This window comes from Empidonax traillii, unplaced genomic scaffold, assembly GCF_003031625.1.
Source record: "Empidonax traillii isolate 1590-97213 ecotype Southwest subspecies unplaced genomic scaffold, ASM303162v1 scaffold731:size316458, whole genome shotgun sequence".
Lineage (NCBI taxonomy): Eukaryota > Metazoa > Chordata > Aves > Passeriformes > Tyrannidae > Empidonax > Empidonax traillii.
In genome coordinates this window covers 113043-137289 of record NW_020955924.1, presented here as the reverse complement: position 1 = coordinate 137289, position 24247 = coordinate 113043, and the positions used below count along the sequence as shown (strand labels likewise).

Sequence of the window (24247 nt, the reverse complement as noted above, 5' to 3'; positions counted from 1 at the left end):
CCATGGGTGGAGAGGCAGAGCCCTGGGTTGTGGATCTGCTCCCTGCCTGCACCTCTGGATAACCCCACTATCGCAGCACAACCCTGACCTGCCTGGAAAGGGGCAGAATAAATACATATAGTTTTAAATTGGCTTTTTAATAAAAAAAATTATATTTATTCCAACCCTGCACTGTGTCATATTTACGGAGGCTTAGCTCTGCTGGCCAGCATTCCGTACAAGCATTTAAACAGCAGAGAATTAAAGGTTCTGTTAATCAAAGCTCTCACTCCTGTAACCACATGGGCGGTAGCAGCCTCCACACTCTCCTCTGGCTCTTGGCAGCTGTTTGTTCAGCAAACACCCCAGATGTAGTGCTGAGCAGCCAACGTGAGCAAGACTCATTTTTCATTACTGGGTGCTTGTGTAAGACAAAGGAATCTTAATAAGGAAGAGCTCATTTCCCTGATCTCATTTTTATTACCTTACCAGTCTCGTCCTCTGTTTGTTTGCACTTCATACACCCTCACTCCTATTTCCATCTTAGATTAGCTGAAGACAAACACAGCTCCCACACCAGGATTTGCAACATGTCCCTTCACGACCCCTAGGACCAAGGATGATGGTCACATTGGGGCCAGGGCTGGGGACAATTTGCCTTTCACAAAGGCCAGACTATCACAGAATCCCAGAATGTCAGAATCATTTAGGTTGGAAAAGACCTCCAAGACCATAATTCTGGGATCTCCCTACAGGGTCCTTGCCCTGCCCAAATGCTCTTAAACTCTGTCTTGTACCGCTCCAAACTGCTCCAACTCACCCGAGGTGTTTCCTGCAGGGGGGCTCGCTCTTCAGAACATTAATTCTGACAATAGTGATTCTCCTGTACAAGACCTGGGGGTGCCCTGGGGACAGATCTCACCAGAATTGGAGCAGGGAGATTAATACTAATGAAATTGCACTCTGCAATCCTGACCAAACTCTGTCAGCTTGGAGGATCTACCTACAGACCTGAACATGAGCAGGGAGCAGGTGGGAGCTGCAGTGAGCTGTGCCCAGCCTCAGCCTGGCACCTGCCCTGGTTATGGGAGCAAAATCTGGGAAAACAAGTGATGCATGTCCCAGTACACCAGCCCTGGGAAAGCAGTGCATCAGAGAGACGCTGAGCCAGGGGCTGCAGGCAGGAGTAGCTCCAGCCTGCAGGCAGGGGCACTACAGGGGCTGTAAAGAGGGGCACTGACAGCTCCTCCCACCCCAAATTCAGATGGTTGGCATCTTTTCCACCTTCCCTATAGTGGGGTGATGCTCTCAGGGATAATGCTTTCTGGATTCATACAAGCTCTACTCTGCTCCCTGCCCCAGGGTTCAAAACTCCATCCCTGCTCCACCTCTGCCCTCTCAAGCCTGCAAGGGGATGACACTCTCCTCCATCCCCTCCACCTCCCTCCATGACACAGCCCCCAGACCCTGACTGGCCTTTCAAAACTCATCCTGTACAATTGCTTCACACATGAACCAAAAAAGAACCAGTTTCTCTGTGACCCGGTGGTGCTGGGGATGGCTGTAAAATGGGGTTTGTGTGTGGGTAGGGGTGTTCCTCTGGTGGGCACCAATTCAGGCTGGACACATGAGCACCCACTGAGCCCGGGCACCTCGAGGTGTCTCCACTGGAGCCGAGTGGGGGCAGTTGGGCCGTGTGAGTGCTTGGGCCCCTCTCCAGTTCCCTCACAGCCTATGAGCATCACCATCGAAAATTAACATATTTGATATTAGAACTGTAGAAACGCATCCCACTTCCTCAGCCGGGAACGGCGAGCATATGGCATACAAATCCTCAAATAGGCTGCATCGCCTCTTTAAATTATCTCCAGAGAATACATCAAGGGATATTATACTGCTTGAAGCATGTTTTTGATGTAGTGACTTTCATCTAGTGTTTCACTGATCCTGGCATGGCTGTGACTGCCTTCCTTGGTTTGATGTTTTGACCTTAAACTCCACAGGTCCCGCCACAACTCCGAGCTCTGTTCTGCGTGTCCTGCAGGAGCCCAGTGAAAGTTCACCTGCAACACCCCCCGTGCACACAGGATGGGTTGGGGGTCCCTTACCTCAGGCTCTGGGTGCTGCGGCTGCCGATGGACTGTGCCGAAATGCTCCCTGCCATGCTGGTACCTGCCAGGGATGTCCAGCCCGTGGATGAACTTGGCCAGGACTTGATGCTCTCTGCAGGCTCCAGACTGAGTGTGGAGCCAATGCTGGAGCAGGCATCCCTGTGGAGAGAGGAGAGACCCCATTAGATCCGCAGGCACAGGTGGGAAGGCACCAGCTCAGAGGAGTGAGAGCATCCCACTGGGATGAGAGACAGAACTCAAAGGGAAAGGGGCATGGGGCACACAACATCAGATATCTGGACGCCACTGCTGATCCCTGCCCATGCAGGCTGCAGCAGCCAGTGGTCTGTAACCCATCCCTGCAGCAGTCAGTAATCCATAACCCGTGGCAGAATCAGGTACAGGCTCCTGCCCCTCAGCAGCAGCTCCCTGGGCTCACTCACGTCTCTCTCCTGGAGCACAGCGACTCCTGCGCCGTCTGAACACTGCAAAGGACAACAGGAGAACAGTGGCTCAGGGGGCCTCCCCAAAGCCACCACACAAGGATAACGAGGGAAAAAACCTCACTGTATCAGAATTTGCTGCTCTGGCAGTTGGTATGACCAGAGCAGAGGTTTGCATGAGCCAGCAAACACCCCCGAAACAGCCAGAGCAGCGGTGCCACAGGGACCAGGGCATGGCCAGAACGGCTGGAGACCCCTCACTGCTCCCTGGCTGAGCCAGGACCCCAGGGCAAAGGGCAGAGAGCAGAACACGCCAATACATAACACACAGCTCTTCCTGCAGCAGCTGCCATTGCCGCCGGGAAGCATTTCTCACCTCTGGCTGGTGCATCAGCTGCACTGGAAATCACTTTTCTTTTGAGAAGGAGCGAGCGTCTGAGCTCACGGTTTCTATCTCACCCTTCCCTGGTTTAATCACTACACAGAGCAAATCTCCTCTCATGGCATGCTGACAAGCACACCTCTGCTTTTTATTTTTTTAAACTCATTTATCTGTTTTGTCTCCATTTGTCACAATGCCTCTTTAGACACGTAGCAGAGGGGAAAATTGGAGGGCTATAGAAATAACACCTGAAAAATGCACTGGAATTTTTTCCTCATTTTTTTTCTAGTGAAATCCTCTACCCAAACACCCAGTTCCATTGGCTCCTCCAGCTCTTGTGCCTGATAAAATTAGGATTTTCACTCAATGAACCCAGCTCTGGGGCACTCATTGCTGCATGGCAACACACCACTTCCAGTGATGGGACCCACATTGCAAATGGGGCTGTTCCCACTCTTTTTGCTCAGTTTAAGCTGGGCCACACAGGATGATTTTAACAGTGAAACCTTTTCATTAAACCTTCCATTAACACCAAGTTCTTTTTTCATACACGTGTTCTGCTGCAGCAAAAACACGTGAGGGCAGTTACAGCCATCCTGGCAGTGCCCAGCACAGCATCCTTCCCCACCATGCAGCAGCTGAGCCTGCCCCTCTGCAGCCCCCACAGCCCCCCCCACAGCTCCCCCACAGCCCCCACAGGCCCCCATTCCTCACCTCTCAGCATCACTGTCGTCGCTGGACCGCAGCTCCTCCAGGGCCACCTGCAGGTCTGCGATGCGCCGGATGGAGGTGCCCAGGTCAGCCTGCAGCACCTGCCGCACCTCTGCCAGCTCTGCCAGCTGCTGCTCCTGCACAGGTGGCAGTGGGTCAGTGCCTGCACCCCGACACGGCACCCAAAACCACGAGCAGGGTGTCTGCTAAAGCTCCCCCCACCCAGTGCTCCCTGTGCTTGCCAGGGCTTGTCACCCACACTGTGCCCTGTGGCACCTGCAATGCCTTGTGGAACATAAATTTCGCCTCCTTCCAGTGCCTAAAGGGGCTCCAAGAGAGCTGGGGAGGGGTTCTGGACAAGGGCCTGGAGTGACAAGACAAGGGGAAAGGGCTTCACACTGACAGAAGGCAGGGTTAGATGGGATATTGGGAAGAAATTCTTTCCTATGAGGGTGGGGAGGGGCTGGCACAGGTTGCCCAGAGAAGCTGTGGCTGCCCCAGGCCTAGAAGTGTTCAAGGCCAGGTTTGGACAGCGCTTGGAGCAAACTGGTCTAGTGGAAGGTGTCCCAGCCCATGGCTGGGATGATTCTTAAAGATGATCTTTAAGGTCCCTTCCAAGCCAAACCATTCCAGGATTCTACAGCCTTACACAACCCACATGGCTTCCTGGTCCCAGCACCACCCACAGCTCGGCGGCCTAGCAGCACACCAAGGACGCCAACTCGGCACTGCACCCCTGTGTTCATCACATTCCAACTTCTTCCAGCCAGGAAGGGACTCTTTCTACTGTTTCTAAGCCACCACAGGGCAGAGGGAGAGGTCGAGGGAGCGCGAGCCACAAATCCGCGGTGATTGAAGCTGCCAGCTGTGAAATCGCCATCGCGGCGGTGACAAGGTGAGGGATGATCTGCAGCGCGGCTGCGACAGGCCCCGGCGCAGGAGCTGGCACACTGTCACACCAAATAACGGAAGTCCTGGAATCACTGGACGTGCGGGCCCGAGGGGAAGAGCATCTCAGTTCATCAAAACATTCAAGGAAATAGCCCAGTTCGGGTCTCACAGCATCACAGTGGCTTCTGGAAATGCACCAGTATTGGTGAAAACCTGAATGTTTCTGAGAAGCTTTCTGAAACTCTATGCTTCTGAGCCCTCTGCTTCCCTCCTGGCTCAGGCAGAAAGTGGAAAGGACTTATTTCATCAAGGGAACTGCTCCAAGTGGCATGGCACGGTGCGGGCAGTGGGGATGCTCCCACACCGAGGCTGACCCCAGGGGCTCAGGATGGGGCATGCAGTGAAACACCAATCCTCGAGAGGAGAAAAGCCCAAGGGGACAGAGCCCCAGGCTCCAGGTGCCTATGTGCATGTGCTCAGCTACTTGGGACTGCAGGATCAGGCAGTGAAATAAGCACCAGATAAAGAGCTCAGCCCTTCCATGGGCTTATAAAAGCCTCTATTAAACCTGCTCCTTGGCTCCAGGATACGGTGCAAATTAAATATAGTTCAGTGGCTGCATTGAATTCCTCTCTTCCGTTCTGCTCTTATTAACCTGACAGAGATGGGCAGGGAGGCAGCCGGACACACAGCAGCATCCCTCCCCTAGCACCCCAACCCTGCTTTCCCCAGCCACTGATAAACAAAATCCCCCAGGGATGGTTGTGGGAGCAGCAAGCAGTGTGTCCCGGTGGCTGGTGGGGTTTCCCAACCTCACTACCTTCTGCATGACAGCCATGGGAGAAAAGGGACCACCAAGGGGCTGATGCTGCTGAGCTGGGGCTCCAGCCTGGCTCCTCCCAGGGATGTCCTTGGGCATCCACAGTCTGTGGCACCCACACTGGTGGCCTTGGGAGGGGGATGTACGAGGCAGCAGGGTGATGTTGGGGACTGTGAGTAACCCTGGGGTGCCCTGCCCACAGGCCACCTGAGTAGCAATTTGGATGTGAGCCTGAAGATAAAATACTCATTTGTTAATAAGATCTCACACTGCTCAACCCCTCATCCCACTTGGCCCAAATCTCATTCACAGAGGCATTTTATCCTCTGTACCCTAAAATGTATCAAAGAAAGGAATAATTATGTCAATATAATTCAATTTCAAATGCAAAAATACCATCTTCATAACACAAACTGACAAAGCTGGTCCAAGCATCAGGCCCCTGGCACTCAGGGAGCTGTTAGACACCTTTGACACACGTTTCAATCTAAATGTAAATCCAAGAAGCATTTCTCTCTTCCTACAGTCCCTGGGCTGAGCACCGACTTTCCCATGCAGGATGAGTTGCAGAGCAGAGCTGGCCGTTTGTTTCCTCTGAGCAGGAAATGGGGGCAAATAAAGGGGGAAATACGTTTATTGAGAAAACTCATAATATTGAGCAAACAGAGCTGCAGCTTGACCGGGAGGCTGGAAGGAGCATCCTCTGCTGTCAAATCCCTGTTGGCAATAGCAACTTTGGTTCCTTCAACCAAATCAGTCAGTCACGCACAGCAGGACCAGCCTGACCAGCTCAGAACCCCCGGTCGATGTATATTTTATAGCCAATAAATAAAATATATGTCCTGCCTGGTTCCGAATACATTTCCAAACCAGATCCTCCCATTCACATTGGTGGACAGGTTGCCCCGGAGCACAGGACTCCAGAACCCCAGCAGCACCATCCCACTGGGAGGTCAGAAGGCTGAGGTTGATTCCTGCTGACAGGGGGCCTGGATTAAAGGCTCTCCCAAGACAAGGGAGACAGAAGCTTGCTCGGCCATGGCCAGCACACAGCAAACCCACCCAGAGCTGCTGCTCACAGCCGGACTTGTGACCCCGCCCGCGGGCTCACAGGAGGAGGCTGCTGCACATCCCTGATGGAAGGACAGTGGCAACATGAGCTAAACTGCAAAAATCATTAACTCCTACTGTGAGTGACACAGCCGAGCGCTCAGCAGCAGGTCTGGCCTGCTGGATGCTTTTCCCTGTGGTTCATTCAGATCCTCTGCACTCACCCTGCTCGAAGCCCCTGCAGCATCCTGACCCCTCCCAGCACCACCCGCTCTCACTGCAGGGACAGCGGGAAAGGAAGAGATTTGCTGTAAAGGCAAAATATCACTGACACTTCATGGAAATCCAGACAGGAGAAAGCCAAGGAACACAGCCTCTGGCATCCCAACACCGTGGCACCCCGCCACCCACACAGCTCAGCAGCAGGACTGTCACCAAACCCAGAGCCACAGCAGGAGAGGTCAAGGCAAGAGCAGGCTCTGCACCAGAAAGGACAGTCAGCAAGGACAGGAGGAGATGTGGGTAGGCTGCCACCCTGCCCTGCCCTGCCCCTGCACAGCTGGCAGGTGAGACCTCTCTTTCCACCACCTCCCTGAACATCATTGCAGCTTCCTCCTGCCATTTGCAATCCAACTTTTCCAACAGCCAGGAAGAGATGCTCAAGTCCTCTGCAGCCAGGGCAGCACAAGAGGCACTTGCTGGCAACCCACGAGGACACAGGGAGAGAGGGGACATCTCAGTCAGCAGCTCCCTCCCCTTCTCCCGCCTCTCCTCATCCTGGCTTTGCTTTCACTGCTTCTCTGGAAAAGGATTTCTACACCCCGTTTTTCTTAAGAGGTTTTTTTTCCAACTAATTTTGTCACCGAAGCATTTGAAAAGAAGTTAAAAGGAGATAACCAAAACCAGCAGGGAAATGATTTGTGGGATTCTAAGGGATGCCCAGGCTGACACCACAGAGCATCCAGGGCCACGTCCTTGTCACCACCTTGTATTTTTGTTTGTGGTTCTGCTGTGACAACACAACCCTTTCACACTCCCATCCACCTCAAGTGAAGTGTAAACTAATTAGTCCAATTTAGATCACTTTTCTTTGAATAATTTAGTGTACACCTGCAGTATTCATCCATCATTATTATTTTTAATTAAGTCATTAACTCGCAGGTTTTCAGAGATTTTGAAGTGACAAAATTTGCGTGGTTGAAGGTTTGAGTGAGGTGCGGGGAGCGGGGAGGTAACAACACACGGTAATTGGTGTGTGAGCAGCCACCAGTGCTGATGGGTTCCTTTGGAATTTACTCCTTTAAAGGCAAAGCAGAATCACAACAGCCCTAATTAGCGCATACACAGCCGAGTTTTCACTCCTGGCTCCTCCATCACCCAACCTCACCTCTAAGGACTGCCTGCCTTTGATGATAATTGTTGTTACACTTCGTCAAAGTCATTAACTTTTCAAGAAAAGAGCAGCTGGAAAGACCCAGGAGCAGGCAGGGAGGGGGCTGAGGGCTGAAGAGACATCAGAGGGCTCGCTGGGACCCTGCTGGGAGCTGGGGGTTTGCCTGGGTGGGACCGTGGTATTCCCAGCTGGAGGCACAAACAGCCTTTGCTTTGCTTCTAAAGTTCACTGGAAGCACTAAAAAGAACACTTTAAAGTTTGCAAAGGAACAAAAAAATATCCTAAAGCTCAGGCTGTGTTGAGTTACACAGCGTGGCCATAGTGGGGCTGCAACACACAGATCTGCCAGCAAAAGAAGGTTATTTACACTGAGGTCTCACTTTTTTTATGGAAAAAACCAAACCTGTGAAGAATATCTTCACGCCTGTACTTCAGTGTTCTGTAAAATTAGTTATTTATCATGCTGATGAACTTCACAGCTTCATTAAAGAAACCTGATTTTAGGACAGTTCCTGGAACCCCCTCCCTCACCATGGTGTGCCAGGGGTGGGGGCTCCAGGGTTAATGGAGCTGTGTGTGGGTACAGAGGGGCAGGAGGAGATGCAGTAAGTCTCCCTAGACTGTGCCTCAGCCAGCCAGGGCTTCATCCCAGCAAGATCAGCCCCTGCTTTTCCCTGGGCATCCCATCAAGGCAGCACGCGGTTCTCCAGGCAGGAGGGACTCCAGGGGCACCTGCCCATGGCTGGACCCCATTCCAGAGTTTTCATCCTAGTCCCATCCCAGAAGCCCCAGATGATTGGTTTCTCCCATGAAATCCAAGCTGAACAGGCAGTTCAGTCAGTGGCAGCACAGCCACCACCATCCCACCCTACGAGCAGCCTCAGGAGGGAAACCCCAGACGTTGGCTGGTTCCAGCTGCTGTGACAGCAGCTCATCGCCCACACCCTGCCCTCATGCCTGGTCCCAGCCCTTCTCCATCCTTCCCAGCACTGCAGCTTCACCAGGGGACACTTGTACTGGGACAAGCACGAGCACATCTGCACACACAACGAGCCCAGAGACCAGGGCTTGTTTCAAGCTCCCCAGGATTAACTCCAAGATGGAAATCCATCTCTCACTCCTCACCATGGCTCAGTGTCTGCTGCAGCCCAAGGAGAGCAGGTTGCTGGGTCTGGCCTGTCAAGCTCTGGGTGTCAGCACAGCAGCTGAGAAACAAGGAGCTGTTGCAGGCTGGGATCCAGATTTTATTGGGAATAGAAACTGCAGATCCAGGGAGGAAACCCTGTACGTGCAATCAGAGCAAAGACAGAGACAAGCAGGGCCAAGTACCATTCGTTACAAACCAAGCCTCCCTCGCTGTGATGGCACTGGACTTGGAAAGTGTTCAGAATCCATTCTTCTTACAAAATTTATGAGTCAAAGCCTTCTGCCTGGCAGCCAGCTCTCCAGCTCCCTTCCCTGCTCCTCCCTGGATATTCCCTGCTGAACGGCACAAGTCTGCCTTCCAACTGCCCAAAGCTGGGTAGAAAACAAGGGAGAGACGGAAATAGCCGCCCTGATCCTGGCTGGGGGTGTGGGGATGGTGGCATGGGATTTTCCAATGCCTTGACCATTAATAAATAGAAGCTGCGAGGACAAAATACCTTATATTTTGTATATGGTATACAGACATCATACATACACCTATCCAGGCAGCAGCTCTTAGGACCCCAGGAAACAAGACAGGATTTATAACCCAGTCTGTGCAATGGACTTGTCCCTTCAACATACCCCTTAAACCTCAACAGTGCATGGCAAGTCCACAACCTCTCCACTGTGTATTTAAATAAATTAAAAAAAATTGTTAGGTGCAGACCATGACTTAAGTAATGTCAAGTGAATAATTCACGCTGGATTTATAATTGATGGGGGATTTAGCAGGAGCAGAGCCATAAGTGGCTTTCTATTAACTATTGATGCTCCCTGCCAGGCTCCCAACAAGCACGGCCAGGCTCTGCGATCACAGCTTTGCCCTATGTTTTATTTAAGTCCTGTTAAGAGGACACACAGTCTGGGGGATGCCTCTGCTCCAGGGAAAGTCAGAGCAGTCCTTGGCTCTGGTGTGGCCGTGCACATGGAGTCTGTTCTCATGGAGCAGTAACCCTGATCAGCCAGCATGGAAAAACCAGGATGGTGTGGTGTGCCTGGGGGAGCCCACCCACTGCAGGGCTTGCTGGCTCCTTCCTCCTGCAGATACAAGTTCAGCTGCTTACAGAGTTTTGTGTCTTATTTGAGAGAGGTGCCTCTAAAATCCCTTTCAGACCTCTCTGCAACACTTCATTTGGGAGAACAGGAGAGTGCTAAGAAGTCCAAGTATGTTGCTTCACCCATCACTCATATCCCCGTATGAAACATGCAAAATATTCAAAATATCGGCACAAACCCAAAAACACAGTGAAAAGAACCCACCTAACAGCCAGCACATCTGTGTTCCAAACACTGTGCTTCCAACAAAGCTGCAACAAACACCCAGTCAACACAGCAACCACTGACATGGCTCTCTCAATCCCACAGGGAAAGCAGCAGGATCAAGGAGCCCTGTGGCTCAAGGAGCCCAGCATGCCTGCAGCACCCCAGGGGCACCCAGAGCCTCTCACTCCAACACCTTCTGGCTCTGCAGAGCAGCGGTGGCTGCATGACTCTGACCTCGATCCATGCCCAGGAAAGGGTGTCCTGGCAGCCAAAGTGGTGTGCCAGCACACAGGGCTCAGTGTGCCAGCACACAGGGATCAGCCTGGCAGAGCAAGGACAAAGCCTGTCCCTGGCACAGGCAAGGGATTGGGAATGATTCACACCATTCCCCTCAGGAAGGCTGGCAGCCTCGGGGTGGAATAAATGGTGAAATCTCCTTGATTGTTAAATAAAAGATCATTGATAAGATAACTGCTCCTGATTTGGCCCTGCTGGCAGCAGAACTGCAATATCTTTCAATTACTGCTCGGGAACAAGGCTTTCCCTTGGATTACTGGGAGAAATAACATGAAAAGAGATGCTGGTGAAGGACTGTAAAATGAAGGTGAGTCTATTTTTGTTGCTCTCCAAGCCCAGATGAGGCTCTGCTCTCTCAGAGTGGGTTTAGCTGCTGGTTGGCACCATCTGAGCCACCGTCACAGCGTAGAAGGGTGGGTTTGGCAAAGCCAGGAGCGCTGTGAGGAGCTGGCACTGAGCCCTGAGCCCCAGCACACCAAGCCCCATGATCAGCACACGTCATGTGTGGGACTGGCAGGAGGACGGGGGACTTCCCATCCACTGTGGTTCTGCCTGACATGAGGGAAACCAGCATGAGGGGGTGCAGGAGAGACCTGAGCAACTTAGAATCACAGGTTCATTCAGGTTAGAAATACGTCTAAGATCATCAAGTTCAACCATTCCCCCAGCACTGCCAAGCCATCATTAAAGCATGCCCCCAAGAGCCACGTCTACACCTGAACTGCATTTCTTCAAGAGGAACAGGCAAAGCCAACTCCCTCCCAGAAAAAAAAAAAATGTGGAGCAGAGGGACTGCCCACCAGGCTGCCAACCCAGGCGTGGAGAAAGGGAACACGAGGGGCCTCAAGGACAGCTTTGATTCAACAGTTTGGGGCTGTGGAAGGATGTAAAGCGATTCCCTGTTCCTCCAAGCTTTGGAGTAGCCCAGGATCCAGTGTACCTGCAGAGGGGTCAGCTCTATTCCCAAACTTTGAGCACACGTAGGACCACACAGAAAATACATTTCTGGGGCTCTCAGACCAATCTGGGGTCACAACAGGGTACCCTCCACCAGCAGCAATCCCTCCCCATGGCCATGGGACTGCCCGAGCCCTCAGGAGCAGCATCCCCTTACCAGCTCCACACGCCGGCGGCTGGACTCCAGCTCCCTCTGCACCAGCTCATCCATGTCAGCTTTCATCTCCTCCATCCTCCTCTGGTAGTACCTGGCATTCTCCTTCTCCCGCGCCTCCGACTCGGCCGCGTTCTCCAGCTCCTCTCCCATCTTGATGATGCTGTCTCGCAAGCGCAGCACCAGCACCTGGGGTGCCAGGTGAAGCAAGGAAGGGTGGAGATGAGGTGTTAGAAAGCTCTCCACAAGCATCAAGCCAGTGTTGACTGTCGATAAACCCCACAGCAAAGCACACAGAGCTAACAGCAGTGCCATGAACCATATGGACTGTCTGCAGCTCCCACCTGTCCCTCCCCACCCCTTCCCAGGTTCTTCTTTCCCCAAAGCTGGGGTGGTGGCAGCATCACTGTGCCTGCCTTTTACAAGCCAAGGTGAGGAGGGGGTACCTCAAAGCGCTTCATCTGCACAGCCTGGAAGTCCAGCTGGCTCTCCAGGTCGCGGATCCGGGCTTCCTGCCGGCTGACGATGGAGCGCTCGGCCGGGCACTGCTCCAGCTGCGCTGCTCTCGCCTGCGCTGCCTGCAACTGGGTGAGGATGGGCTCTGTTGGCACCTCCCGGCCCCTGGCCATGCAAACACTTCCCTGGCCCTCTCCTATGCCCCACACACACTGTGGCCCTCTTGTGAGCCTGAAGTAACAGCACCATGGCAAAGCGTAGCCTTCGCTTCCCAAAGGATTCCCTGCTGTTAAAGCCACATAGCACAGGCCTGACACCAGCGTATATTTTTGAATGAAAAACCCGCTGGCAAGTGACACGTGTCTGGGTCTCCTTTGCTTTTCTCATCTCACACTCTTTGAGGACAGCGGGCGTAAATATTCACAATCTGTGTGGAAAGCTGCCTGGGCAGAGCTGTGTCCTCAACTGTTACACTGAGATCTCCAAAGGAAACTGCCCTTTTAGTGATCCCAGTACAATTGGGGTTCAGATTTTGAATTTGACCTAGAACTACGGGAATTTGTCTTCTTTTATCCTGCCTATCTCTAAAGCACCACCCGCTCCGCCTCGGAGGGAGCGAGTCCTGCTTCTGATTCCTGGGCAGCTTAGCTACGCTCCAATAAAGCACTTAACTTAATGGGATTACTCATGTGTTTAAAATTAAATCCATCACTACAGGAGGGTTGGCACAGCCGCAGAGGCGAGGGAGTGCAGCACCCACTGGTGTCCACCCAGGGCCAGCCCCGTACTGGGGTCAGCCCCATTCCAGCCACAGCACCAGCAGCTCAGGAGGGACAAGTGGGGCTCTGAATCCCAAGAATCTTGGCACGAAAAGGTTTCTCCAGCTCAAGCTGAGCCCCACAGCCTGCCCTGGCCCCATCCTGTCCCGAGGGCTGTGGGCATCCTGCAGCACCCATGCTGCTTTTGAGGGCACTCACAGCCCATCAGGAGGAGGAGAGGCACCTGACCACATCACAGAGGAGAAATGGCTTTGTGCCACACAGACAGACACTCGATCTCATTTCAGACCAGAGCACAGCATCCACAGCTGGCACAGATGATGTGCTGGGCCCAGATGTCATCAGATGCAAGGATGCTCCCACTCCTCAGTTCTGGGTGCCACAGGCTGGGCAGGAATTACCTTCTCCTGCAGGCTCTGCTTTTCCTTCTTCACATCCTCCACCTGCGTCTGCAGCTCCCGGATCTGAGCGATGTCTGTAGCCGACTGCAGAAAGAGAAAGTTGGCAATGGGAGCAGTGGCAGCAGAACCTGGATTGGAGCACAGGCCTGGCTCATGCCACCTCCTGCCACCAACACAGTGAGCTACACCTGGACTGTAAGAGCTTCATTCTCCCAACTCAGTGCAGCTTTCCTAATTTTTGGAACAAATATTTGCGGATTAGGACAGAAACTGTGTTGTCAAGGTCATCTCTGCCCACAGGGCCCTTTCAGATACAGACTCCTGGATTCATAACACCACTGCCATGGGCACCAGAATGTGAACTGTCAGTCTGGCTGGCCTGCCCCTGTGCCTATGGGAGCCTTGGGGTCCCTCAGCTCCCAGTACAATCCTTTGGGAGAGCCTGACAGAATCTGGATATGGCACAGAAAGTATGAGAAAGTGGTGAAAGAAAGAATACAAAAAGGATTCAGAGGGGAAGCTGTAGGATTTCGCAAATATTGGAACTAAAGCCAAAGACATCTCTTGAAAAAAGACTCCAAACTACAGATGAGAGAAGCCAGAGCAATGAGCTGTCCCTTCCTCATCACAGAATCCATGTCCTGAGGTTCCCACCCTGCTGTGCAACCACAGGGACCACAGTCTGCTCTGTGCCAGTCTCAGGGTTTTCCAAGAGCCCTCCCTGGGAGGGAGATGCTGTGCCAACTCCTACCTGGGCGATCAGAGCCTTGTGCTTTTCCATGAGCTCATTCAGGTCTTCCTGGTCCTCATCGATGCGTTTCAGGAGGTCGGCTCTCTCATGCTGCAGCTGGAACAGCTGCTCATCCACCTGCAGGAGGATCCACCAGACCACTGGCTCACACATCCCACAGGGAACCCACCACACCACCCAGGCTGCAGTGTCCTCTGGGACATGCTGCCAACAGCCTCCAACCCACCAGAAAGGCAATGGGAGCTCCTGCATATCCACAGAGCAGAACTGTGGGATGCTGGACTACTGTAGTAGTTTTATCCCCCCATTAAATCACCTGGGGGCTGTTGTTTCCAAACAGTCTGGGTGATTTAGTGGATATCCTCAGAGATTTAGTAAATATGCTCGGACATTCAGTAAATATACTTGGTGATGTAGTAAATATGCTGAGGTGATTTACTAAACATGCTGGTACTTGCTGATTTAGCAAACCATCTGCTGATTGCTGCCAAACCCAAGGAGGGGGGACTGTGTGCCCTCCTACCTCCCCTGCCCTGGTCACATCTCCAGGAACTCACCAGGGTCTTGCTTCTGCTGAGGGTCTCCATCTCTGTGTGCAAGTTCTCCAGCTCCAGGGCCACCGTCTGCTGGTTCCTCTGGGCTTCTGCACACTTTGCTTCACTCTCTTCCAACTGGGAAAAATTAGGATTGGAGAATCATCACTGATGATGCTGTCACCGTGCCACACGGCCATGTCTATTCCCACTTCCCTGGAGCATTTTTCCCGGGTAAAACACATGGAACCTTGAACCTTCTAAACCTGTGCTGCTCTTCAGCCTGTCTGCTCCTGGTTGACAGGGAAAACAAGGCTTCCTTGACAGCTCCCAGCACATCTCACCACAGATCCCAACACTTCTGTCCATCCTGGTGAGCATGGCAGACAGGTCTCCATAGCACAACCACCCTCTGCCTCTGGGACATAGAGCTGGGATCATTAATTTGCAAAATTATGGGAATTACATGTAATTCCTGATTAGAGCAATTCATGATTCGGGGTTTGCAAATGGGCTTTTCATGTGGTGTAAATTGCATTTGCAAATACACATGGAAGATCACATTTATAAATGCTAATTTGCTCTCAGGTTTTACAGCTCAGCCATTAAGATCACAATGATCTTCAATGGGCTGCAAACATCTGGAAGCTGCAGCATCATCCCGAAAACTCTCCCCTGCCAGGACGGAGGAGTTTATGTAGGCTGTACCTGAACATCCAGTTCCTTCCCCTGATCCTGGGGTTTCTTTCTTTTCTTTATGGAAAAGAAAACCAAGCCCCTCTGCTCACTGCTCATTTCCTGTGCCCAGTCCTGGTTTCCCTGAGGAGCTTCCGAGAGCAACAGGAGCCACTGCACAGCACAGCAAGAGCTTGAGCATTTCAGGCTGTTTTTTCAGGGTTTACTTATCTTTTTTAAACTGCCTCCCTCAAAAAGAGGGAAATAATCAAATGATTTTAACTGGAGCAATCCTTGGCTCATTTCACTCCACTGTGGGAGGTCATTGAGACCTCCCACTAGAGAGGGAAGAACTTTCTTCCACCAGCAGAATAATACCCGCTATGTTTTGCTGGGATGAGTTGAAGACACCAATTGGATTGATCCCTGGTTTTATGGCCAAGGGCTTTCCCATCCAGTTTGGGGCTCCTCTAGAAGTAACTGCATCCAGACTGGCCTCTCCCCTGCCATGACCTCACCAAAACTCCTCACATTTTAAACAGAGAGAAACAGATCTCCAAGACCTCTCATTAAACACCAGCTTCCAATTCACTTTGTGTAATGGAATTTTCCCACTTGGGAAGAATAAATTGAAATTCCCCCCAAAAATGCATAATGTATGAACTTCAGAACAACATTAGTTTGCTGTGAACACCATCTGTTAAATACCTGCGTAAAATGGATGCCTCAGCCTTATTAAGAAACAATGCTGTACTTCCAGCCATATGGATTTTGATTAACGGAAGTGTAGCATTTTAGCAAAGCTCTTCTCCTTGTGGAGGGCCGTGGGCTGGTGGTAGGATGCACTGGCTTTTGAGAAAGTCGTCATGAATACCATTAGAAATTGTTTAAATTTAAAGGACAGAATAATCATGTGGCATTTTTAACGCATGCAGAGTCTCGGTGTTAAAATTAAGGGCTGTTCACTCTCCTCTGAGCACAAGGCAGCCGAGTCAGGGATGGACCAAGGAAAGAGAAAGTGACCTCCTGCCCAAGCCTGCCTTGCTGTGGGGACTGGGCTGTGCAGGGACCAAGAATCACGAAATCACAGGATCACTGAGGTTGGAAAAGACCTCTGGGATCATTGAGTCCAACCTGTGACTGATCCCCACCTTGTCACCCAGACCAGAGCACTGAGTGCCATGTCCATTCATTCCTTGAACCCCTCCAGGGATAGGGACTCCACCACCTCACTGGGAAGCCCCTTCAAATGTTTGACAACCCTTTCCATGAAGGAATTCCTCCTGATGTCCAACCTGAACCTCCTCTGGCACAGCTTGAAGCCAAATCCTCTCATCCTGTCCCTTGTTTCCTGGGAGAAGAGCCTGATCCCCACCCCGGCTCCACCCTCCTGTCAGGGAGTTGAAGAGAGCAAGAAGGTCCCCCCTGAGTCTCTTTTTCTCCAGGTTAAGCACCCCCGCCTCTGTCAGCTGCTCCTCATGGGACTTTATTCTCTTCACCAGCTCCTTTGCCCAAATGCATCGTTCCCCCAGTAAGATGGGACTGGACACCATGGGAATGGCTACACTCTCTGGGCAGAGCGAGCATCCTGGCATTGCTGCTGGTCCCTTGGAACAGCACATGGGTGGGAGCTGAGCACAGGGCCCTGCCCTATTAAGATCACCAGGGCCTGGCAAAAAAGAGGGGTGGTCCAACCTCTCCAGCCCTAAAGTGGGATTTGGGAAACACTGAGGGATTTATGAAGTGCAGGATTACAGCATTGGGTCAATAAGAGAGAACACATGACTGCCAAAAATTACCATTCCCACTGTCTGTCCTGGGCAGGGCCATCCCCTACCCTGGATATTCATGTAATGGACACAAGCATGGACATGAACATGGGCATGGGCACAGACATGGGCATGGACACGGATACTCTGCTGGCTCCATCAGGCTGAGCTCACCTTCCCCTTCTCCCTTGGCACAGGTGGGAACAGCTGCTGCTCACAGCTGTTATTTATGCAGAACTGCCATCCCAATTATATTTGGATGTTGCTGGAATCACTCATGCCTCCCGATTAGTTTGTTTCCAGGGGAAATGTACAGTACAGATTAATTACTGAGTGGTGTTGGAGGACCAGCATCGTTAGCTCAGCCCCTGCTCGGCACTGCGGGATGCGTGTCCGTGGTCAGCCTGGGGTGGACAGCCCTGAGGGACCCCTGTCCATGGCAGGGCACTCTGCGGTACCCTGAGCTCACCCTGGGGTTATCCCTGGTCTGGTGGGCACAAGCTGGCACACACAGCTGCTCAGCAGCTGCTCACTCAGCACCACTCAACATGGGGTAACTGAGCTCAAACTACAAGCAAATCCATTGTGATCCCTGCTCCTGCTCACAGCATCCCTATGGCAACACCGCCCCAACCCAGCGCGTTAGAGGCAGAGAGAAACACCAAACAGAAGGTAATTAACAGGAAAAAGGGGAAAAACACTTAAACACTGTTGACTTAATTATGGGGAAGTTCTCCTTCCAAGGAGCCCTGGGAAGCGTGTGAGGCACCGCATCCTGCCTGGGTGGGCGATGCTCGCGGGGCACCGTGACCGCTCGCTCTGCATGTGACTCAAAGCAGGAGAGCTGGAAATATTCCTTGTGGTTTCCCTGCTCACCCAAAGGTCCCCACCTGCTTGCGCAGGAGCTCCAGCTCCTGGGAGCTGGCACCAGGCTCCGGGGGGGCCGCCACCAGCAGCTGCACGTCAGCGAGGAGGGCACGTGTCCGGCGCAGGTCCCGCCGCAGCCGCTTCTCCACGTCGAAGTCACGGTGGCCGATCTGGGGAGGGGACAGAGGGTGTCCTGAGCCCTTCACCTCCATCAGAACCTCTCATCTTACCCCAAGGCATTCCCCACACAGTCAGTGTAAGAACATTTTGATAATGCTGAGGTCATGATGCAAGAACATATTAAATATCTGTGTATAAATATTACTATTTTCATAGAATCACAGAATCACGGAATAATTTAGGTTGGAAAAGACCTCCAGGCTCATCGAGTCCAACCTTTGACCCATCACCACCTCATCAGCTAGACCAGAGCACTGAGTGCCATATCCAGTCACCTCCAGAGATGGTGACTCCATCACCTCTTTCAAATAAAAATAATTTCATAGTAAACGAATGGGAGTAAATACACTTTGTGAGCATTAAGACTAGCAGATTCCACCAAAATACCACTTTTTTCTCCACCAAAAAGCTGTTCTCTGAAAACATTTGCCCAGCCCTGCTTTCCATCAGCCACATCCCTGCCCAGTGACCACCCCTGCCCCAGAGGGGCAGCCTGGCCACACAACTGCAGGAGGCACCTGAAAAACCCCATCCTCTGTGCTCCCCCCTTGAGCTGAGAGCAACCATGGTTACAGGGATAAAGGAATTAGAAAAACACCAAATAAACAGGGACATGGTTTCAGCATTTGATTTCAGCCTAATTGAAGTATAAGAGCATTTTCCATTTAGGCTGTTTTCCACGGCTCTCGCTTCAAACCCCTTCTCCTATTTTCTGTTCACTGGCTAAAATGAACTGCATAGATTTGACCTTGTAGCCTGGTTTAGAGCTGTCTGAAATTTGCTGGAACCAGAAATCATTGGCATCTCCATTTCCTTAATTAGTTTTCTGGGTTGGCTGTTTTTTTCCTTTTTTAATGAACTGTCCTCTGCAAACCAGAGGGTGTTTGGTGCCATGGCTGGAAACAGCTGTCCCCTCCCACCATTTCAGCCCAGGGTTTTTAAGTGACAAAGGCAGAATTTCCTTTAATAGGTCTGCCAAGGTTGCAGTTGTATCTCATACCTACTACAGCAATTCCCAGCAATTCCATCTCCCCTTCCCCTCACACCATGACTGCCCTTGGGAGACTGGGGGCTGCCAGGGCAGAACCTGGGGACAGTTCCGGGGGCAAGTAGGTGCCTTTCCTTGTGAGCTCCTGCTGCTTCCTCATCCATCTCAGTCCTCCACCAAACAAGCAGGACATTGGACTGTTGTAATAATACCCTGCTTTGATACAGCACAATTTATTGTGACAGTTCCCAAAACATTTTCTAAGCCAGGAGCCGGGGGGATGTTATGGATAAGCCTCATCAGACCACTTTGTGTCTACTTGAAATATACCCACCATTCCGGTGCTGCAAAGCTCCCAGATTCGTCCTGTTTAATGAACACATGTGACTGCCAGGGCTGGTGAAATGGTGAAATCCAGCTTGTGCCAATGGCCAGAGGACACAGTGCTTAATTACTGTGCCAGGGTGAGTGGCACTGGGACAGGGCTGTGTGAGGGTGGGCAGGAAGCATCAGACAGACCCTCTGGGCTGAGCTCTGGAGAGCCCTGGGGTGCAGCACCACTGGGATGGTGACTGAACACAGTGGGTTGTGTCATCCTCAGCCCTAGCAGCACCGGGCCCGAAGGAAGGGCCAGTTGGGACCTCACTCAGTCACCAGAGCACCGTGACGGCCTCCAGGCAATGCCAAGGGATGCCCAAGCCAATAAATGCTGCTCAAGGAGGCTGCATTCAGCCCCCCACCTGCTGGTTGTGCACAGAGCAGCTGGGTGTGCTTTCCCATCACCCGCACTTCAATCACTGCCACAGACACATCAGAGAGGGAGAAAGGATTTGCTCAATAAATGTGGCTGGGATAGAATTCGTCTGCAAAGAGCAGGATTGGATAAACCGCTTTTCTAGGCAGTTAGATGCACTCCAGTGTTAGACATGGCTAGTTTGACTCTCATGAAAACACCAGCAAAAAGCAGACACCTCCCCTTGCTTAGAAATTCTCCTGTACAAAAGGATTCCTCTCCGCAAGTCCTTAGTGGGACCATGTGGCTCCTGTGTGATCCCTGCGGTCCCAAAGACCCCAGATCCCAGTGCTGCTGCAGCATACACTGCTGCACTGCTGGATGGCATTTGGGAGAGGTGAAGGACAGGAGCATCCTGCACAGCTGCATGCGCATCAACAACCAGGCTGTCGCTCCGTCCGCACTTGTGCATTCCCACTCTCATTTTTATGGGCAGTGTTTTTAGCCAGGACGCGGCCCAAGAAGCAGCCCCTGGGACAGGCACCGTCCTCTTACCTGCTCACACAAGGTGCCAATGAGCCCTTCGAGGTCCTTCTTCTCGTGTAGCACCATCTGCTTCTCCTCATGCTCCTGTTCCATCTGCATCTCCAGCTGCCGGAGCTGTGTGTGTGAGAAACCCCAGCCATGCTCAGATCCCAGCCAGCCCCCAAAAGCCCCATGTCCCAGCAGGGTACAACCACCACCGCGGTGGAGACCTGTCACCCCCCAGGAGAGGAAGTACATTGAGGTCTCCCACTCCATCCAGCACTGGGAACCAGGAATGGGCCATGTCCCCTGGAGCACCTGCCCCCCGGCAGTGCAGAAGAAGGGAATTGGTCCAGAAGCCTACAGGACTTTGGGAAACAGGATGGGCTATTTGAGCTATGCTGCCTGTGAGGCACACTCAGATATGCCCAAGGGCAGTCACTGCCGTTCTGGGATTTGTGTTTGCACCCACTGACTTCACGGCCTTGTGGAAATGGTATTTTCTGTAAATTATCCCCAAATATGAAACCCTGGAGTTGGTGCCCTTGGCATGACATTGGAGTTACCATAAGCAGTGTGTCCATGTTCTGCATCAAATATGACTCTTGCACACTGTCCTCAACAGCCCCTCCAGTGTGACAGGGACTCATGCCTGACCCAAACTATGATCTGCACACCTGGGATGTGACCAAGGCTCATATTGGGTTGGTGGTGGGAAATCAGCTCACTTTCTGAGGAGGACAGACCCTTGGAATAGCTCCTTCTCTGCCCTGAGCACATAGGGAGCTCTGGGGAGAGCCCAGCATTGTCCCCACACCCAGTGGCGACCTACCCTCTTCTGGCAGGACTGCCGCACATCCTCCAGCTCCTCGTCCTTGTCCTCCAGCTCCTTCTGGTGGATCTGCTTCATCCGCTCGATCTCCAGCTCCAACCTTTCGTGAAGCTGAAAGACCCAGAGGTGACGCAGAGTAATAACACTCAGCCCCGAAGGGATGGGGATGGTGTGGGCCTGGGCTCGATGTGCCCAGCGGGGATGGACACCCTCGGCACACCCAGCCCCTCCTTACCTGCTCCAGGTGATCAACAGCGGCCGTTTGTCGCTCCAGCTCCTTCCTCTGCTCAGCAGCACTGCCCTCCAGGTCCCACAGCTGCTTCTTGAGCGCAGGCACAGCACTGGTGTCCGTGGCACTGGCGGTGCTGAGCTCCTGCACCCGGCTGGCCAGCACGGCCGCCCGCTGTGCCAGGCTGGCCACCTCTGCCTCCTTCTGCTGCTCGGCCAGGCAGAGCAGGGGGTCAGACCCCGGACACAGTAGTGGGGCCTGACACTCACACTCTGCTCTTAGAACCCACAGCACTCCCAACAGCATCATCCAAACCCCTGGAGCAGCAGTGAGTGGTGGGCAGCCCCTTCCCCGCACTGAGAGCCCTATTCCCACCATGAGCCCTGAGCACACCTTTCCCTCTTGATCCTGAGCTCACCTTCTGACTCCTGTGGGTGTCCCCTCTGTGGGTTCCCCACAGCCCCTGCTGCTTGGGGGTGCTGGCAGCAGCCCTGCAGGCTCCATCCAACCCCACAGCCATGCCCCTGCCACCGTCAGGTCAATGATCTGAGGGTCTCGGTGGCACCTGGTGCAGCACCATCCCGTGGGACACAGACTGGCAGCTTCCCACAGGAGGGACTGGGGGTAGGGGTGTGAGGAAGAGCACAAGTGACTTCAGTGACAATGGGGGTGGGCCTGGTTAGCTAAATCATGGGATGGGGATCAGTTATACATAGCAACGGCCCTTCTTTTAGCAGAGGAGAAAGTTATTTAAACACATCAGGTGACTCCCAGAACTGCGCTAAAAGAAATTAGAATCAAGTTTCCTGATTGCCTCTGTTCTAATTGCAGAGGTAATGGCTTTGCTCCCAAAGCTGTTCCCAAAACAGGGCATATAGCAGCAAAGTGGGAAGACTCTTCTTACCTCCAAGCTCTGCTGAAGTTTACCCATCTCCCAGCGGATGCTGCTGTTCTGCTGGGACAACTTCTCACGGAGGCTCTTCTCAAAGGCAGACTGTCCCAGGGCCTGGGCTAATTGCAGGTCAAACCTGGAGCAGGAACACCAGTTACCTCTCCCTAGGTCAGGGTGGACAAGGTTTGGAGCAACCTGGGCTAGTTGAAGGTGTCCCTTCCCATGGCAGGGGAGTGGCACGAGGTAAGCTTTTAGGTCCCTTCCAACCCCAAACAGTCTGCGATTCCATGATAAACTCACACACCAACGGGATGTAAAAATAACCCCCAGGCGTGGTGCAACCTCCAGCAGTCAAAACAGACGAAAACATCACCCCTTCCGGGACACTCCTACTCACCTTACTCATTCCCCGCCCCTCCTGCTCCAGCACCCCCCAGCCCTCCACGCACTCCCAGCAGCCTTACTTCTTCTGCCTCTTCTCCAGCTCGTGGCTGCGGCTCTGCTGGCTCTCGGCCAGCACCCGCGCGTCCTCCAGCTCGCAGGACAGGCGCCGGCACCGCCGCCGCAGCTGCTGGGACGCCTGCTTGGCCGCCTCGCACGCCGCCCGCGCCTCGCCGAGCTGCGGGGAAGGAAGGGTCATGGGACCCCGCGGGACACACACCCCGCGGGGGAGGCACCCCACGGACCCCACGGCACAAACACAACCCGGTTAAGATCCCCACCCGGGGCTCGACCCCACTCCGGTCCCAGGGGATGGTTCACCCCGAGATTTTTCACTAAATAAGGACAAACCGAGGTGCTCTGAACCTGGAGAGCTCAGGCTCCAGGCAGCTCCCCACCAAGCGCCTGCAGCATCCCAGCCCCTCTCCCGAATAATCGAAGCTGCCCCGGGGCAATGCCTGATCCCATTTCTCTGCAAAAAACAGTGTCTGGATGGAGGGAGAAGAATCCCCCGAGGATTCTCATCGTGTATGGGACAGACACACAGAGCTATTACACATCAGGGAATGGAGTCATTAAGGAATGACTTTAAATAAGCAAAATCTTGCATTAATGAAGCCTGTAATTCCACACTAACTAAAAGCAAATGGGCTGCTTTGCTTTACTCCAGCTCCTAAGACTCAGCTGCTTTTCTTATTACTATTTAATGTACCATGAGCAATCTTCATTTCTTTGTTTCATCCCTATGGGAAGTGACCTGACTCCCAGGCACTGCTCAGGAAGCACGTTGGCTTTTCAGGACAAAGCTCAGGAGCTGCCAGCTCTTTACATCAGCAGCTCTTTGTGTGACAGATGGTGTGAGCACAGCCCTGTCCAGCTCCCAAACCCAGAACAGCACCAAGACCCACCATCAAGCCTCCCCACCTCGCAGCTCCCTCTCTCTGCCCACGCTCACACTTGACCAAGGTGGAATTTTGCCATCAAAGTGATTTTTGCCAAAAAAGCAAATTTTTTAAGGTTGAAGGAAGTTTTGGGGCATTTATTCTCAATCTAGCAGAAAACAGGTGGTGTCCCCTGGTCAGTGGGAGCAGCAGCAACAAGTGGATGTGAAACTGAGCCTCAGCCCTGCAAAGCTTTGCCTGCCCCAGGAGTAGGGAGAGAACAACTGGCTCCAGCAGCAGCCCCACTCCCTGGCATGACTTGGAGGTCCCTATCCCCTACTGGGCTGGCAGCACTTGCCTTTTGCTCGAGCCCCGTCCTGGTGCCCAGCTCGGACTCCAGCCGCTCCTCCAGCTGCACCAGGCGCTTCCGCAGGAACACGATCTCCGTCTGTGCGCAGTCAAACCGCACCTGCCACTCGTCCTCTGCCACAGAGAGAGACCCCGGGGTGCTGGGTGGGTGCTTGGGCCTGACCAGCCCCAGTGGCTGTGCCAGGAGTGGATGCACAAGGACACCACAGCTCCTGGGTGGCACCAACACCAGCACCGAGCTCATAGGGCACAGAGCTGCTTTGTGTGCCCAGGGCTGCCCCAGGCCACATGGAACATGTGCCCTGCC

At 52.9% G+C, this 24247-nt stretch overlaps 1 protein-coding gene across 1 annotated transcript in view; it reads right to left on the bottom strand.

The window, feature by feature from the left end:
* The window catches only part of MYO18B (myosin XVIIIB), a 58134-nt gene that overhangs the window by 5470 nt on the left and 28417 nt on the right, over positions 1 to 24247 (bottom strand). Inside the window, exons 29-43 of the mRNA XM_027900454.1 lie at positions 23930 to 24054; positions 22714 to 22868; positions 22262 to 22385; positions 21364 to 21564; positions 21129 to 21239; positions 20327 to 20431; positions 17894 to 18040; positions 14584 to 14697; positions 14027 to 14143; positions 13276 to 13359; positions 12086 to 12223; positions 11643 to 11828; positions 3630 to 3763; positions 2534 to 2575; positions 2088 to 2249 (exon numbers count right to left, since the gene is read on the bottom strand). Coding sequence (XP_027756255.1) covers positions 2088 to 2249; positions 2534 to 2575; positions 3630 to 3763; positions 11643 to 11828; positions 12086 to 12223; positions 13276 to 13359; positions 14027 to 14143; positions 14584 to 14697; positions 17894 to 18040; positions 20327 to 20431; positions 21129 to 21239; positions 21364 to 21564; positions 22262 to 22385; positions 22714 to 22868; positions 23930 to 24054 — 1945 coding nt within the window. The remainder of the gene's footprint in view (positions 1 to 2087; positions 2250 to 2533; positions 2576 to 3629; positions 3764 to 11642; positions 11829 to 12085; positions 12224 to 13275; positions 13360 to 14026; positions 14144 to 14583; positions 14698 to 17893; positions 18041 to 20326; positions 20432 to 21128; positions 21240 to 21363; positions 21565 to 22261; positions 22386 to 22713; positions 22869 to 23929; positions 24055 to 24247) is intronic.